The sequence below is a fragment of the Boleophthalmus pectinirostris genome, unplaced genomic scaffold, assembly GCF_026225935.1.
Source record: "Boleophthalmus pectinirostris isolate CB_2022bp ecotype Guang Dong unplaced genomic scaffold, ASM2622593v1 HiC_scaffold_9, whole genome shotgun sequence".
NCBI lineage: Eukaryota > Metazoa > Chordata > Actinopteri > Gobiiformes > Gobiidae > Boleophthalmus > Boleophthalmus pectinirostris.
The window spans coordinates 8156941-8173356 of NW_026571541.1; the positions used below are offsets into that span (position 1 = coordinate 8156941).

At 39.9% G+C, this 16416-nt stretch overlaps 1 protein-coding gene across 2 annotated transcripts in view; it reads left to right on the plus strand.

Annotated features, from left to right (window-relative positions):
• clcn2c (chloride channel 2c) overlaps positions 1 to 16416 on the plus strand; it is a 301208-nt gene that overhangs the window by 129797 nt on the left and 154995 nt on the right. For both annotated transcript variants that reach the window (XM_055147757.1, XM_020926770.2), the window contains 2 exons: positions 1567 to 1700; positions 11121 to 11198. In XM_055147757.1, coding sequence (XP_055003732.1) covers positions 1567 to 1700; positions 11121 to 11198 — 212 coding nt within the window. The remainder of the gene's footprint in view (positions 1 to 1566; positions 1701 to 11120; positions 11199 to 16416) is intronic.

The window sequence follows — 16416 nt, forward strand, 5'->3', positions numbered from 1 at the left end:
CTTTTTCAATTCTATCTTAAAGGCCAGCACACACTACAGGAGAATTTGCTTGGTTTTGACTGCGATTTGTTTCTCCTTGAGTTTGGGGATCCGTGACCTGACTTTGTGTCTTCATGTGCGATTTTGAAGCGGCTGCGTTCCCCGTGTGTGTGGTGTCGGTGTGACGCTGAGCTGTTCTGTCAGATCATAACCCGCAAACATCAGCAGCGCTACGGTAACAGCCGATAAAACAGATAGTCAGGGGAATAAAGTGACGGACAAAGAGACGCAAGATATAAACTCAGGAAATAATTTGTACTGACCTCGCGAAAAGTTGTAAATTTAAAGTGCAGCAAGTTCACATTATTCATAGAATTTGTCCTCTGTAAATAATGACCCCCAATCCACAAAACAGCGCTGTTCATCCAGTTTGAAACGTTCTTTAAAAGTAAAAATGAGAGAGTAGTTCCTCACGTGTGTCTGTTTACATCCACACAGCGCTTGGATCGAGGTGAAGCTGCAGATTGGTGATAGTGACTCTACTTTCTGTGGACTTTATCGCAAGTCTTTTATGCCCTAAAAATCATGTATTTGAAGTTTTGCACCACATTTCACAAATAATACTCTGCTCTGATCTTTTGAACACTTAGTCTCAAAGCGAGTGGTTTTACTGTAGACAGGAAACAGCTGACATGATCGCGCTCACAGCTTTGCAGCCTGCGCTCCACAGACATGAAGTCTTTGCGATCGGAGATTTAAAATCTCATAAGATTCTCTTCGTGTCTGTGGTGTGCGCTTTTTGTCGCATGTTTAAAAATCGTTTTAGACCGAAAAATCCTGTAGTGTGCGATGGCCTTTAGACAATAGGATGTGATTTTCAACATTAAAACGTACTGCTTTCTTTTATATTACCTTGAGTCGTCCAGGTAGGTTCCATAGTGGTCCATGGGTGTATAACTAGTCTCTGTGCTCTTATACTTGTTCTGATACAGCTCGGGAAAGGTTCATTTTTGTCCTGTGAATGTGACTTTTTAATATCGATACCTGTTCCAACAAGTAGCTAGTTTTGAATCTAGTTTTAGTATCTGATTTTCGATATTTTTGACAATCCTACTCTGCTAAAAACTGTACAATTTCAGTAACCAGTGTTGAATAGAATATGTAATAAAGATACACATTTTTAGTTACTGTATTAGTATTAGTATCTACTACAACTACTCATCTCCTACAATACAAAAGGAGAAAGAATAGTTATCTGGACTTTTTAATGGAGAAAAAGAAATGAAACTACTTTTAAAAACTTTGGTATAATTAGTTATAAAATTCCAAGTTTCCATTCTGATCCTGTGTTTGGTACTGCTCCCTGTAGTATACTATGAGTCATTTTGTCCCTGAGCATAACTATTCACCCACTCACTTCCAACAAATGTGGCTGGTGGTGACAGAAAATTGAGAAACACAACACACACACACACACACATATGTTTAATGCCCCACAGTGGGACATTCCAGGCAAAGCACAAACAATCCATGCAACTTCCATCAGAAAAGTAATGGTTTAATTTTCACTCCTGTTTGTATTTTTAGGCTCCGGTATCCCTGAAATGAAGACCATCCTGAGAGGAGTAGTGCTAAAAGAATACCTCACCTTCAAAACATTTGTGGCCAAAGTGATCGGCCTGACCTGTTCTCTGGGCAGTGGGATGCCTCTGGGAAAGGAGGTAAGGACACTATACTGTCCTCTGTACTTCTGTGTGTACTCTGCTCAATGTACGTGTGTGGGTGCATAATCATCTGTACACATACTCAATTTATAGTACTTTACATTCTTAAAATCAGGCCCCTGTGAAGTAATCCCTTTATTATTAGTTCAGTAACATAATTTAAAGATACAGTATGTAAGTTTCTGGTTGTGGCCTGTCTCCTGCATGATTCCATGGAAATAGAAAGTTAAAACTGTACTCTGGAATATTCTCCCTAAAGATAAATAGATTGTTTGCCATGAGGTGGGAGATTGTTGCCAAAGGAACAACATTTCCCTGGAAATAAGCAGAAAGAGCCCCTCCTTTAGACCAGGTAAGAGTCAGGATTGTGGAGATGCAAGCCCACTCACAGTAAGGATTTTTTTGTGTGCAATTAACACAGCCTCTTCCCTTATTTTAGTCTGTTTTTGATGAAAAAATAACATACTGTGGCTTTAAAGTTCAAATATGGGATAAATTGAGGAAATAAAGGTTAGTCAGCTGCTCACTATGCAGGGTTCCCACAGTCATGGAAAGCCTGGAAAAGTCAAGGAAATAGAAAATGTAATTGATCATGCCTGGAAAAGTCATGGCATTTTGTAAATTCAATGAACATTTTGGAAAAGTCATCTTTTTCACGCAACTACAGCGTTCTGTTAAGTTATCATTAGGCTATTATGATTATTTCTAAACATTTGTACCTTTTGAGATGATAATAAATGCACCGATAATATTCTGAATGTTAAAAAACTATAATATCATACCATAAATTGAGTGGAAAGGGTTAACATTCATTCTAGATTTGTTCATTATAAATATTTGCTTTTAGTTCCAAGATCTAAAATGGATGGTTTTAAAAAGAGCTTCATGCAGCTGCTATCATATATATGAATAAATTGTAATCTATTTATCTATCGATTTTAGTACATTGTCTTGGAAAAATCATGTGTTTTTTATATATTTAAAATTTATTGTGATCTTAGCCAAGTGTGATGGATGAATTTAACTGTAAATGGAACAAAGCCATTCTGCACTGGAGTATTGTTAACACTTTATTTTGTAATTGTGTTTTTATACGTACTTATAGGCGAGTTTCAGCTGACGTCATTGTTATTAAAAGCCCGCGTTGCATGCTGGGAAATATTTTGGTCGGAGGCAAGAAACAGGATAGCGGTCAAACACAGTGCGTAACCTCGCGTATTTATCCCCGATAATGGTAAATTCCTGCTGCATTATCGGATGCACAAATAGAAGCACGGAAGAAGGAAAATGTCTTTTTCGTATTCTGAGTGAAAAGAACCGTTAACGGTGAATTAAACGGCTTTCAAACATCCGCAGAGCAAACGTAGAAGATCCTAACAAACCGTGGACTCCAACAAGTTCAACAACACATCGAGACTCTTGGAGGTTTTCATCTTTTCTGCTGTGAATGGCCCAGGAGTTTCCACCAAGTCATTGTGGATATCGCCCAAGTGAATATTTGACCAGGTAGTTGGCGATTCCGACCAGAAATTTGGTTTTGTCTACGCTTTGTAGGGGTTGAAAAGGGTGATTTGGCGTCCATCGATCCTCTGCCGTTACAGTGGATAAATAACCGGGATCAATACCCTTTACGTGATTTCTCGCTCTGTCCGTCATGTTGATTTAGTGTTTATTGCCGCCGACCAAAATAATTCCCAGCATGCAACGTGCGCTTTTGTCAACAGTGAAACTCGCCTATTGTGCACAATGTGGATGAATGAAATGTGCAATATGGGACCTGCCACTCAATTCTACAAAACAAATTTACCTACGGGTACGAATAAAGCAACCTAACTTAGCATTTCATATTTAGCCCTAAAACTATGCTCAATTCTACACATGTAGGTGCCGTAAAGTCATGAAAAATTCACTTTAGATCGTGAAAAAGTCATGGAAAAGTTCTGAAATGTTCTTAGTGAATTAGAGTGGGAACCCTGACTACAGATACGGTCATAATCAGTCTTCAGGAAAATGAATGCAAGTCAATGTGATGTCCGGAAGACGCATTTGTGTGTATGTTTATGTGTGTATGTGTGCGTGTGTGTGTGTCCTGGGTTACTGAGAGGGAAAGATGTAGTGACGCACAGGACACACTTTGTTTAATCAATGGCTCAATCAATAATGTGCCTTGTGCGATTAAAGAGGAAGTGGACAGGAAGTGCCTTGGCTGCAGGAAGAATTAAATGGAATCCACTTTAGGCATCCCAAAACCGGACAGTTGCAAAATATAAACGATGCTAACTGCAAGAAACAGCAGGACCACTATCGAAACTGAACTGTAATTTAACATAAACAAGACAAGTCCCACTATGTATTGGACTAAAGACTGAAGCGCAGCACACACACAAAGATGAATAATGGATAAAACGTAGCCCACTGGGAGCTCACCCCTCCTCTTCCCGCTCTTCCTCCTCCTCTTCCTTCTCCTTTTTGCTGCATTAGATGGAAAGAGTCCAGTGAAATCTGTAGCATAAGCACTGCTGGTTCCCCTCTGTGCTCATAGAGATAAAGTATGATATGCTGCCCCTGTCCAACTACTGTAATACAGAAAGATTCAAATAGAGATTGTTCTGTGTGTACTTAAATAAAAAGTGAACACAACAGTGAACATGTAGTGAAGTGTGGAGTAGTTACTGTAAGAAAAATGTTTGTCGTTCAACCTTAAGATGAACTTCTGTGCTTGCTGTGTGCAGAAGTCGTTTAATACGTTTAAACTGGGACTAAACACTAAATCTGTTTTTGAGAGCGCTGAGAAAAACGCTATAGAACTGTGACCATTTGCCAAGTTTATCCACCTATTTGGACTGAGGCTGCTGCTGGAGTTTAAATGTTTAGTTCCACTTTAAACTGATATATTTAGACACTTCAGATGGGAAATATAATTGACTGAAAGGTGCACTGTGCAGTTTTTTTTTTGTCTCCATGGAGATGTTATTGCTTTGCCGGGGATGTTCCATTTATTCCCACACAACAATTCCCTCTGTGAATAGGGTTGCCTCTCCACAGATCTGAATTATAAAGTAGCGTAGTGCTGTAACCTGCTTGTCTCCCTTGTGATGAATAGGTTTAATCTATACTGTGGAACATTCTAGACCAGTGGTTTTCAATAGGTGAGGTCTGCCTCTCCTGTGGGGCGCCAAAGAACCACTAGGGAGGCGCAACACACACGCGAAGAAAAAATAACAGTCCACATCTGTACACATCTGCAGCAGTGTTGGTATCAGTAACTGTGCATTTATTAGCTGTAAATTTATGTCGCCGTTCTGACAACCTACTCATAGTATGGAGCATCATCTTTTTTGCCTTGTATACGCCGCGCCTCTAAACCAGGACTAATCCCAGGACTAAACTCAGGACTAAACTCAGGACCAAACCAGGACTAAACCAGGACTAAACCCAGGACTAAACCCAGGACTAAACCCAGGACCAAACCAGGACCAAACCAGGACCAAACCAGGACTAAACCAGGACTAAACCAGGACTAAACCAGGACTAAAACCAGGACTAAACCCAGGACTAAACCCAGGACTAAACCCAGGACTAAACCCAGGACTAAATCAGAACTAAATCCAGGACTGAAAACCAGGACTAAAACCCAAGATTTAAAGCCAGGACTAAAACCCGGGACTTAAAGCCGGGACTTAAACCCGGGACTTAAACCCGGGACTTAAACCCGGGACTTAAACCCGGGACTAAAACCCGGGACTAAAGCCGGGACTAAAGCCAGGACTAAAGCCAGGACTAAAGCCAGGACTAAAACCAGGACTAAACCAGGACTAAATCAGAACTAAATCCAGGACTGAAAACCAGGACTAAAACCCAAGATTTAAAGCCAGGACTAAAACCGGGACTAAAACCCGGACTTAAACTGGGACTAAACCCGGGACTTAAACCCGGACTTAAACCGGGACTTAAACCCGGGACTTAAACCCGGGACTGGGACTAAAGCCGGGACTAAAGCCGGGACTAAAGCCAGGACTAAAATCAGGACTAAACCATGCCGTGCAGTTTAGACCTTTCTAGAACCCCTGTTCTAGACAAAGCAATAACATTTCCGTGGAGACAAGCAGGTGACGTACCCTTCACTATGTTACACAGTGCGCCATAAAATTTGAAATAACCTTTTCCAAAGAATGTATTGTATTGAATCTTCAGATTAAGCATATGTTCCTTCATTGTAGTTATCCTCACACAAGATTCTATTTACCAGTTTGTATTTATTTGATATGGACAAAGCAATTAAATCAGACAAACCAGATGCATTGTTTCACATGTGATGACTAAAGAAATGCTTTCAACATCTGTCCATAACTTTTTTTTTTTTAGAATTTAGGTGCATAATATTTGTGAAACTCTACATTGTGTACTGTATACTACAATATACAATATATATTTGGACCTTTTTTCATATCGGCTATTGGCCCTAAAACACCAGCACTGGCCGATATTTTGTTTTGGACGATCTGCTGCTTAAAAACTACCCTTAAAGCTTTATTTTAACACTTTAATATGAAGAGAAAAGTGTAACCGCACAGTTCCCGTATGTGTTTGTGGTAAAAGGGCTGTGGGTGAGTTAGAAGTCAATTTAAATGTCATAATATTTGAAAAATAGTCAACGTTGTCACTATGGGTGAAAAATATCGGCAGAGCTTATTGGCAATAGGAGAGTTTCAGTCGCGTGATCACGATGACGCACGAATTTCAGGTGGAGGGCAGGAAGTGAAGACAAACACGGCTCTGCAGAATACAGATTTGAAGAAGAGTTCTTATTTTAAGAATTTAGAGCCAGTAACAAGGCAAAGGTATGAGCAGTTATTTGACAAATATATTGGACGTGACACCATCTTATAAAAGTTAGTGAATTTTTGACCGAAGTAAAAGATTTGCCGACAATCGAGGCAGTGGATATCACGAACTACCTAGTTCTCCAGACATCGTTCTACACCAGACAACAGATGAAGGCGTACAAAATTTTGGAGGCAAATAACTTTTTTGTCAGTGGATGGGTCCACAACCTTGGTGCAAAACGCCTACGTGATGATTATCGTTTGGTCTTCGCCAGGTTGAGTGTTTCTCTTATTTTATGTGTATAGACTGTTGATGGAAAAAATACTGCAGTGTATCAGCAGTAACCAATCTATCCGAATTATTTAATGTCAACAAACGTCATTAGCTGTTAGTTGTTAATGGTTTGCGTATTCTGCTCCTCCCGACCGTAAACATAGGTTTGTAACCCACTTTTTACAGCGTTGTTTTGTCAGCTTTTTCCATTTCTGACCTTTGAGGACGACTATCTTCGGTATTCTAAAAAATCACTTTCCTTCTCTCGGTTAGAACGATTGGTACAGCCGTAAACTACACAACACACAGGCATTTTCCAGACAAATACGCAACAGTATTTAATAGCTTCCTCCAGTCAGTTCACTTCCTGCCCTCCATCTGATTTCGCTTGCTGACAAACGTAGCCCTGTGACGTCACGTGAAACCCAGCTATTGGCTGCTCTGGATTCTGAACAATCAGTATCGACATCGGCTATGAAATACACATATCCGCTGATCTCTACTGGATTCACACTGTTTTGGTACAAGATCTGGACGGAGAAAATGCATCAAACTTTTGCCAAGTCAGTCTGAACATTACAGAGTTATTCGAGACATGTGATTTGCTGTGGCGACACCGATCCACACAATCTGAAATGAAACAGCAGCTGTAGAAGAATAAATGTACTATCGTTTATATTTTGCACTAACAGCAGTACATGTATGATTGTTCTTTGGGCTTCTGTCACCTCGGCTCTTGTCTGCTTGTCTGTTTGACTGACTGTTCTCCTCCATCAGTCTCACTTCAGTACATTCACTGTCTGCACACTCACTTCACATCATTATCAGCTATCACAGACCACTCTGCAGTCTCCGGGCTGTTAGCGCTGCTTGTCATAATGCTTGTTTTAAACCATGTAATTCACTTTTACATCAAGCTGTTGCCGGGTAGAAGTACAAGACCTCATTCCTGTTCCAATTCCAATTTCTTATTCTGAGTATTTCCACAGCACGTTGGTTCTTACCTTTATACTTCCACCGTGTTACCGTCTTACCATCTTGTCGATGCCCAATCTCATCTGATCTGGGAAGCTAAGCAGGATTGGGCTTGGGCCTGGTTAGTTCACAGATGGGAGACCACTGGGAAGACCATGTGCCGTAGTGTTGCAGAGAAGCCATAGCTCTAGTCAAGTGCATACTGTCATTGTATCCTTTGGCAAGACACTTCACCCACCTTGCCTAGAATAAATATAGTGTATGAGTGAGGGATGGCAAATAAACGTAAACAAATGTGCACACAGCTGTATTAAACACATTATTACTCAACGTATATTGAAAGAAAGGAAAGCAGAGTACAGGAAATGTATGTAGAGCGATGGTAGAGACGACCAATCACAGCCCTGTGTTGTCTGCGTCGCTTCCCCTGCTGTTTGCATCATTTTGGCGCGTAGTTCTGGTTCAACGTCAAATCATCGATGCTGGTATGATGTAAGTTTCTGTCATGTTTGCAAATGTTCATGTGCATTGAATCTTGATTTGAAAAAAAAAAAAAAAAACGTGGATGGAATTTGAAATCTAAATCGTAATATCTACCCGAAAGATAGGAATTCATTTTTTTTCTTAAAATTGCTCAGCCTTAATCATGAGGCAAACTAACAATCATTTGTCTTACATCATGTCAAATTTCTAAATCTTATACAAAAGAAATTGTAATTGACAAACAAATAAAAGTAAAGATTGAATGAAAATTAAAGCTGTAACTGTTAAAGGTCCCATATTCCTAACTGACTTTCATGCCATTTTGTTACCTCATCAAAAACATACCTGGAGATGTGTTTTGTTTTTTTTCACACATGAGTAATCCTTTATTATTACTCTGTCTAATTCTCCAAAGCTCAAAATGCTCTGTTCCACCTTGACGTCATGAAGCGGCAGTTTTCAAGATACATTTTACCTTTTGTTCAGTAGGGTTTGTCAGTTCAAGGGCTGAAATCATTGTCTGTTTTTGTGTGCTTTCTGTATGCTATTTTTATGCTTTTTGTATTTTTCATTGCTGCTTTTACAGCACTTTGTAAAACTTGATTTAAAGGTGGTTTATAAAGAAAGATGTATTATTATTAAGATTGGACAGAGTGTTTCTGTTTGAGAGAAGAACTCGTTTGAATGAATCGTAAAACAACTCCAGGTCTGTTTGTGATGAGGAAACTACATTATAACACAGATCAGAAAATGGTGTAATATGGACCCTTTAACATCCTTGATCAGGATTTTATATAACTGTAAATTTATTATAACCTTGCAATTTTGATAGTGATGAACCATTTCTATTTAAGATGGCGTAACATGTGAGAGAATACCATACTGTCAAATACTATTATGTAAAAAGTGTCTTCAAGTACGTGCTCCATCAATGACATCATTCTGTAATATATCACATTAACGGAAGTCCAACTGTTCACATCATTTCCATTTCATGAATTGCAAATGATTCTTCAAATTACAAAAGGCCAAAGTTCCCGGTCCGTACTGAGAATGAGGCTAGGACCCCCGTTGGGAAGAGCGCTACATAGATTAAAACGGGCCCCCTGTATATTTGAACCGCGCAGATGTTCTAATCATCTGCATTTGCTTGTTTGTGTCTCTCAGGACGAGTGTTGTGAATACAAAATGTGTTATTATTTCAGCCTTTAAGCCAAAACAGTGGAGCTGGTTCGGCGTTCCCAAAAGACTCGATGCCTGAAGAGATTCGTGCAAATGTGTTAAAAGTTTTTGTGCTGCAGTAGCCCGCATTGCTCCACTTCCATTAAGTACAGTAGCTCTCTCCTCATGCTCTCACTCTAATCCTGTTAGCTCCACTTGAAACTTTATCTGAGTTTTAATATTCACACCACTCCTCTGTTCTTTTCAATGCCAATAAGATCCTGCTTTGAAAATACGGCAGGTGCAGTTCAAATAAAGATTCAAGTCCCTATTCTGGCATATCGAGTAGCTGATACCCATCTCGTAATCTTCTTCTATATTACACAAAAGTAACTCTTGTGAGCTTTAAGACATGTTATAATGCTGTTTTCTGAGAGGAACTCAGTCTAAATATGCAGGGTTTGTGTGTTAAACATGTGTAAATGAAACAAAATACAACTCCAGGTATGTTTTTCTTGAGGAAATAGTATAACATTGATCAGAAAACAGGGTAAGATGGGCTTTTTTAAAGAGGTTGTTGTCAGGAGTTTTGGTAGGGACTTTGTGTTAAGTTTAGTCCCCACAATTCTCAGGTTCTTCAGTGTCCCCCATCTGTCTAAAACATTGTTTCCCAAAAACTGGGTCACAACCCTCAGCTGGGTCGTAGATCTGCAATATACAGTTGCGCTCTCCTCCTGCACCCTGGACTGAAACGTGCTACAAAAACACAGAGGAACCCACTTATCTCATTAGAAATGTTGAAATGTTAAGACCTGTTTGGTATAATTTCTAATCTTTGTAATTATTTTATTGACTATTTTGTTCCAGTGTTGCTGGTTAAAATTGAATGTTGAAAAGGAAAAGAATTGGGCTACATTTAATGTCCAATTAGGTGACTTAAAGATACATTTTATTGCTGGTTCAATGACTGTTTTTCATAGTTTAAAACTTGAGTAATACTAATTGTTCAGAGAGACACGATCACAATAAATCAAATCAACAATAAATCATCCTCATTCATGTTCAGTCATCGTCAAATCCACCTTTATTTTGTGATTTATGAATAATGTCTATTGATTTGGGTTGCAAAGGTTTATGACTTTTGAAAATATAAGTTCCCAGAAGAAAAGTTTGGGAAACACTGATCTAAAACATGGATAATAATCTTATCCTCCAACTTGGTACTCTGTTTCTCTCTAGATCTGAAATGATGCAGACAACTTTCCTTACAAATGAAATGTTCATATGTTGGTGACAGTGTAGCAGCTCCAGTCTCACCAACCACACACGCACACACACACACACACACACACACACACACACACACACACACACACACACACACACACACAGACCACATTCATACAAGACAAGGTGGGTGAGGTGTTTTGCCTAAGGACACAACAAAACTTTGTACTAGAGCCACTGCTACCTCAGTGTGGCACCTGAGATTTCCAGTGAAGCACTAACCACAGGCAATTTGTGAACCTAAACCTTGACTCCCCATCCCCCCACTTGTCTGTATAAAAAAATCTTGGAGTAAAATGTTGTGAGATGTGAGAATGAAAACCCAAACTTACAGGAACTAGAAACAAGCTTCAAAAGAAATGATTTAAAAAAAAAAAGCATTAAATTCCTGTTGTGTTTTGTCTCTCACAGGGGCCGTTCGTTCACATAGCCAGTTTGTGCGCTGCTCTTCTCAGCAAGTTCATGTCTTTGTTTGGAGGGATTTATGAGGTAAGTCTGTACTTTTAAGACTGAACTTAAACTGTCCATGGTTAAACTTAAAAAGGCCTCAATAGACATGCAGGTGTATGGTGAATCATACTGTTAGTTTTATCCCTAAAACTAAAGAAATCATCCTTATACATCATAGTGACATAATTTGAATATTCATATTTAAAGGTACATCACTTTTCTACCATTTACTTATCGCCATGGTGATGTTATTGGTTTCCCTGGTATGTTCCACAGGATGGCGTTACACTTACGACTCTCACGTTTATTCAATTACAGGTGCTCTGTTACTCACAAGTACTTTCACGATCATACATTCTTACTTTCTTACTGTCAGCAAGCTTGCCTCTGCACTGATCTGATTTGTAACTTAGTCTAGAGATGTAATCTGCTTGCTCTTGGAGGGAGAGAGAGAATACAGTGAAACATCTCAGGCAAAGCATTAACTTCACTGTACCATCCATTCATTTTCTTCCGCTTTTCTGGAGCCGGGTCACGGGGGCAGCAGTCTAAGCAGGGACTCCCAGACTTCCTTCACCCCGGACACTTCCTCACAGCTCCTCCCGGGAAACCCCAAAGTGTTCCCAGGCCAGCCCAGAGACATAGTCCCTCCTCCATAGTCCCTCCAGCGTGACTTGGGTTTTTCCCGGGGCCTCCTCCCAGTGGGACACGCATTGAGGCGCCCAGGAGGCATCCGGAACAGACGCCCGAGCCACCTCAACTGCTCCTCTCGACGTGGAGGAGCAGTGATTCAACTCCGAGCTCCTCCCGTGTGGCCCAGCGTCTCACCATTCTTCAGAGGAAACTCATTTCAACCCCTTGTATCCGCGATCTTGTCCTTTTGGTCATTACCCAAAGCTCATGACCATAGCTGAGGGTAGGAATGTAGATTGACGGTAAATCGAAAGCTCTGCGTTTTGGCTCAGCTCCCTCTTCACCGCAATGGTTCGGTACAGCGACCACATCACTGCTGACGCTGCACCGATCTGCCTGTCAATCTCACGCTGCATCCTCCCCTCACTCGTGAACAAGACCACGAGATACTTCAACTCCTCCACTTGAGGCAGGGACTCTCAATGCACCCGGAGAGGGCAAGCCACCTTCTTCCGGTTCGAGATCCATGACCTCAGCGCTGTAACATTATCTGCTGTCTATATGCAGTCTGACCCCCACCCCCAAGAACTACAGATGGAAATGAGCTGTTACAAGCATCTTAACCTAATACATAAATGAATAAAGGAAATGTTATATAGTGCACCTTTACCTTTGTCTCACTAAACAGCACAGGAGATTGCTGTTTAATTGTGATGACCTCAAATAAACCCTCAAATGCCTTTCAAATAACACTTGTTTTGATTCTAACTGTAAATACCAAATTTCACATGGCTTGGGATGTTGAAAATTGTTCCAAATTGCATGAAAACTCTCTCTAAAAGTGGTTACATAACAGCTTTGAAAAGAGAAAAAGCAAGAAATGTGCATGAATGATGATTGGACGTTTCTCTACAAACCCACCATCATTTATTTCACTATTTTTTAAAATAAAACTATGCTGCCCACACTTTCAGAATGCTGTCCATATTGAAATCCCTCCAGTACAATCCTGTGTAGTCAACAAGCAGTAAATCCACTTTGATAAATGTTTAAAGAACGTATTTGGTTAAAATACATGATCCAGTTTATCTTTTAAAAAACAACTTTGCCACAGAGAGATGAGATTCCGAGTAAATCTTCAAATCAGCTAAACATAAATAAGTAAAATAAAGTAAAAATGCAAGATGCAGATATGCCTTTTTGGGGGAGGGTCTTTTGGGGATGAGAGAAAGTTTTATCAGTCCTTTTAAAGCTCGGAGCCGGTTTCTCGAGGGCGGATGGCGGGTTTGAAGTGTGGAGACTGGACCCCGTGCTCGCTGCTTATCCAGATGACTTCAAACTAGTGCTATATCCATAACATCTAGAAATATTACATTTACAGCCTCGATGTACACAATCAGCTTAGTCCATCTGCGATTAAAACTGCTTGATAAAAATTAAACGCTTCCTATATAGGTTATCTTTTTTTTCTGTCTCCTCATATATTCAGATTTTGGTGGGTAATAGTTCAATCAGATGCCCTCCCAGCTGCTTTAATATTCCTTGGGACCAAAATGCTTTCAGTGTTGGCCCTTAATGGCTAAAGTTGTTATCATGAAAAGACTTTATAGGTTTTCTCTCCAGCGACTAGATCAGGAATATGAATACACTAGAGTCTAGACGGTTCGCAAAAACCCCCAGAAGCGCGAGTTCGGGCACGAGCCAATCAGCGAAGAGCCAGACATTCTATGTTGGCAATGATTCCGAGATCGAGGATTTAAAGCTTGAACGTTTGGTGAACTTTATCAAGGGGAAAGACGTTATTGCCCTTCTTCCTAAGGGATTTGGGAAAAGCTTAATATACCAGTTAGCCCCGTTGGCTGCACATTACATACGTCACGACGAAATTGCAGCGATTGGTCAAATAAAAAAGTAGCCACCTACTGTCGAGCGAACGAATCCTAATGCTGCGCGGTCAGACGGTTTCCACGAAGTGAAACTGACTGATGAATCAGGCTATTTGCCACCTGCTTCACCTGTAATGTTCCACAGTATAGCAATAAACTGATGTATTTCCATAGACACAAGCAAGTGGAGGCGGCAAATCAAGCTGCAGGTCAGATCTGTGGACAGGCAAGCTTGCTTACAGTAAGTTTGTTTGTCAGTGGATTTTGTAGTGTTAAAACACCTGAAATTTAATGAGTGGGGGATAGATATGTTTAATGACATTGTGGAACATTATATGCCAGGTGTCTCCAACATTTTTCCTCCAGTGAGCTACCTTTACAAAATGAAAATTCCAGTGAGCTACTAATTGCGGACAGAGGAAATAAAGTATACAGAAGAGCCTTGCAAGACATTTAGATGAGGTGCAGTTAGATAAAACATAAACCATAAAACATTATTTATTTATGAATGCTAGATTTACAATAATAAGCACTTAATCAAATTTGAGTTATTCAGGACAATACGTGTAATTCAGAAACCCACTGTCTACTTGGAAGGGGGTGGAGAGTTACTGGTAGCTCCTGAGCTAGGAGACCCCTGTTATAGGCAAAGCAATATCTTGCTGGATCCTCAACCAGAAAACTATATAACCTACTCTCCATTTTACAGTATTACCTCCCGACTCTCCCAAGAATTAAGATGTTAAAGGTCCTATATTATGCAAAATAGACTTTTGTGAGCTTTAAGTTTGATGTTATGATGCTGTTGCATCATCAGAAACATATCTGGAGTTGTGTTTTGTTTCATTCACACATGATTCATTGTGCAAGTTTAGCCTGTCTGTATCCTTCAAGCTCAAAATGCTGTGTTCCCCCTTGTGATGTCATGTAGTGGTAGTTGTTGTGATTTTCAAGTTCCTTTTACCTTTAGTTTAGTAGATTTCAGGGCTGAAATGATCCAAATGATTCAAGTGAAGGCGTGTATGGAGTTTAAAAACACTGTGAAGCACTTCCATTTATTTATTTATTTATTTATTTATTTCAAACCTTCACATACAATTCACATAACAACATAACAATACAGATGCAGATACAAACATGCACGGTTTGAAAAGGGGACACTTTTAGTTCTTCTAATAATCCAATCCACAAATTAACGCCACATACGTAGTTCTAAATTTCGGTTGATAACATTTTTTATTACCTCTAAGTCTGTAGTTATGATGAGCATTTCGATCTTGAAATAAATCATTTAAATTAGCTGGAAGAGAGGTGATAGACGCCCTGAACATAATTTGAGCTGTTTTAAAGTTTACCAGAGTTTTAAATTTAAGATTATTTTAAAAACAGTGGGTTTGTTGGATACAGATAATGGACTTTGTGAGCAGTCCTAATGGTTCTATTTTTGCAGTGAAATTAAAGGCAGTAAATGAGTCTTATTGCAGTTTCCACACGTCAAAACAATCATTTAAATAAGACATAACAAATAAATGATGCAATAACAGTAGTGCATTCTTGTACCGTAAATTAAATCTTGTATTACCACTTGACATCGCAAGGTGGAAGGTTGCAGGGTTTGTGTGTCAATGTGTGAATGAAACAAAACACAACTCCAGGTGTGTTTGCGATGAGCGAACAACATTATAATTTTACTTTTTAACTTTTTTTATCAGTCACGCAGAGACGGCTTCACGTACGGACACGATGTTTAGTTTAACGCTCACAGAAATTCTGCAGACCACTTCAGCTTGAGAATGACACATGCAGAATCCCCTTTAGACATTTTGTTCAGTCTCTTAAACTTCCAAAAGCAACAATTATCTGGTTCTTCTGCCACCCCCTCACAGGTGCCACGGGGGAACCAGCACTTTCACAACACTCTCACTCTTCTGGCTAATTGGAGTTTGGACTTTATCCACAGATCCACCTTCTTTTTTTACAAACGATCACAATTAATTTAAATGTAACTCCTGTTTTTCTAGCCTTAAAGGTTGTATAGAGGATTTTTTTAAGGGAAGAGAAATACAGTGACAGTCCTTGTGCGCATTCAGAATTACTGTTGAAGTTTCCTGTCTAGAAGTAATTCAGCGACCGACGCGTCACTTTTTAGACCCTTCGTCTGCTTCGGTCGCGCCATCGCTGGACGAGATCTCCAAGAATCACCTCAGTTTGGCTTTGCTCCTTTTCCTCTTCTCTTCTTCTTTCAGTGACCTCAAAAACGGACTTTCTTTTGCGGCGAACCGGTCATGGATTCTCGTGCTCCGTCGTAACAAACTTTGTGCGAAATGCGAGGAAGCGACAGTTCGAAAAAGCCTCGAAGAACCGTTGCGTAAACCACGTAATCCCCGCGCTCCGACGAGTCAGTTATACTAGGGAGTTTGATTGACAGCCTAACAGCCAATAGAAAATGAGGGAGCCTCGTTTTCTATTGGCTGATGTTTATCTGGCCGCACTACGTCCACAGTTGATCGATTTTTGTTCTTTTTTTTTGGTCATCATAATTACAAAGCTGCTTCGTCTCTGTAATGGTATTTTAATCTTTCACTGAGAGTTTGAAACAAAAAAAAAAATCCTCCATACAACCTTTAACAGACTGGTTAATAATTCTGATTTATAGTTTTACCTAACAAAGCCTTAAACATCTTAAAGGTGCACTGCAAAACATCTCTTCTAGTCTCCGTGGAGGTGTTATTGCTTTT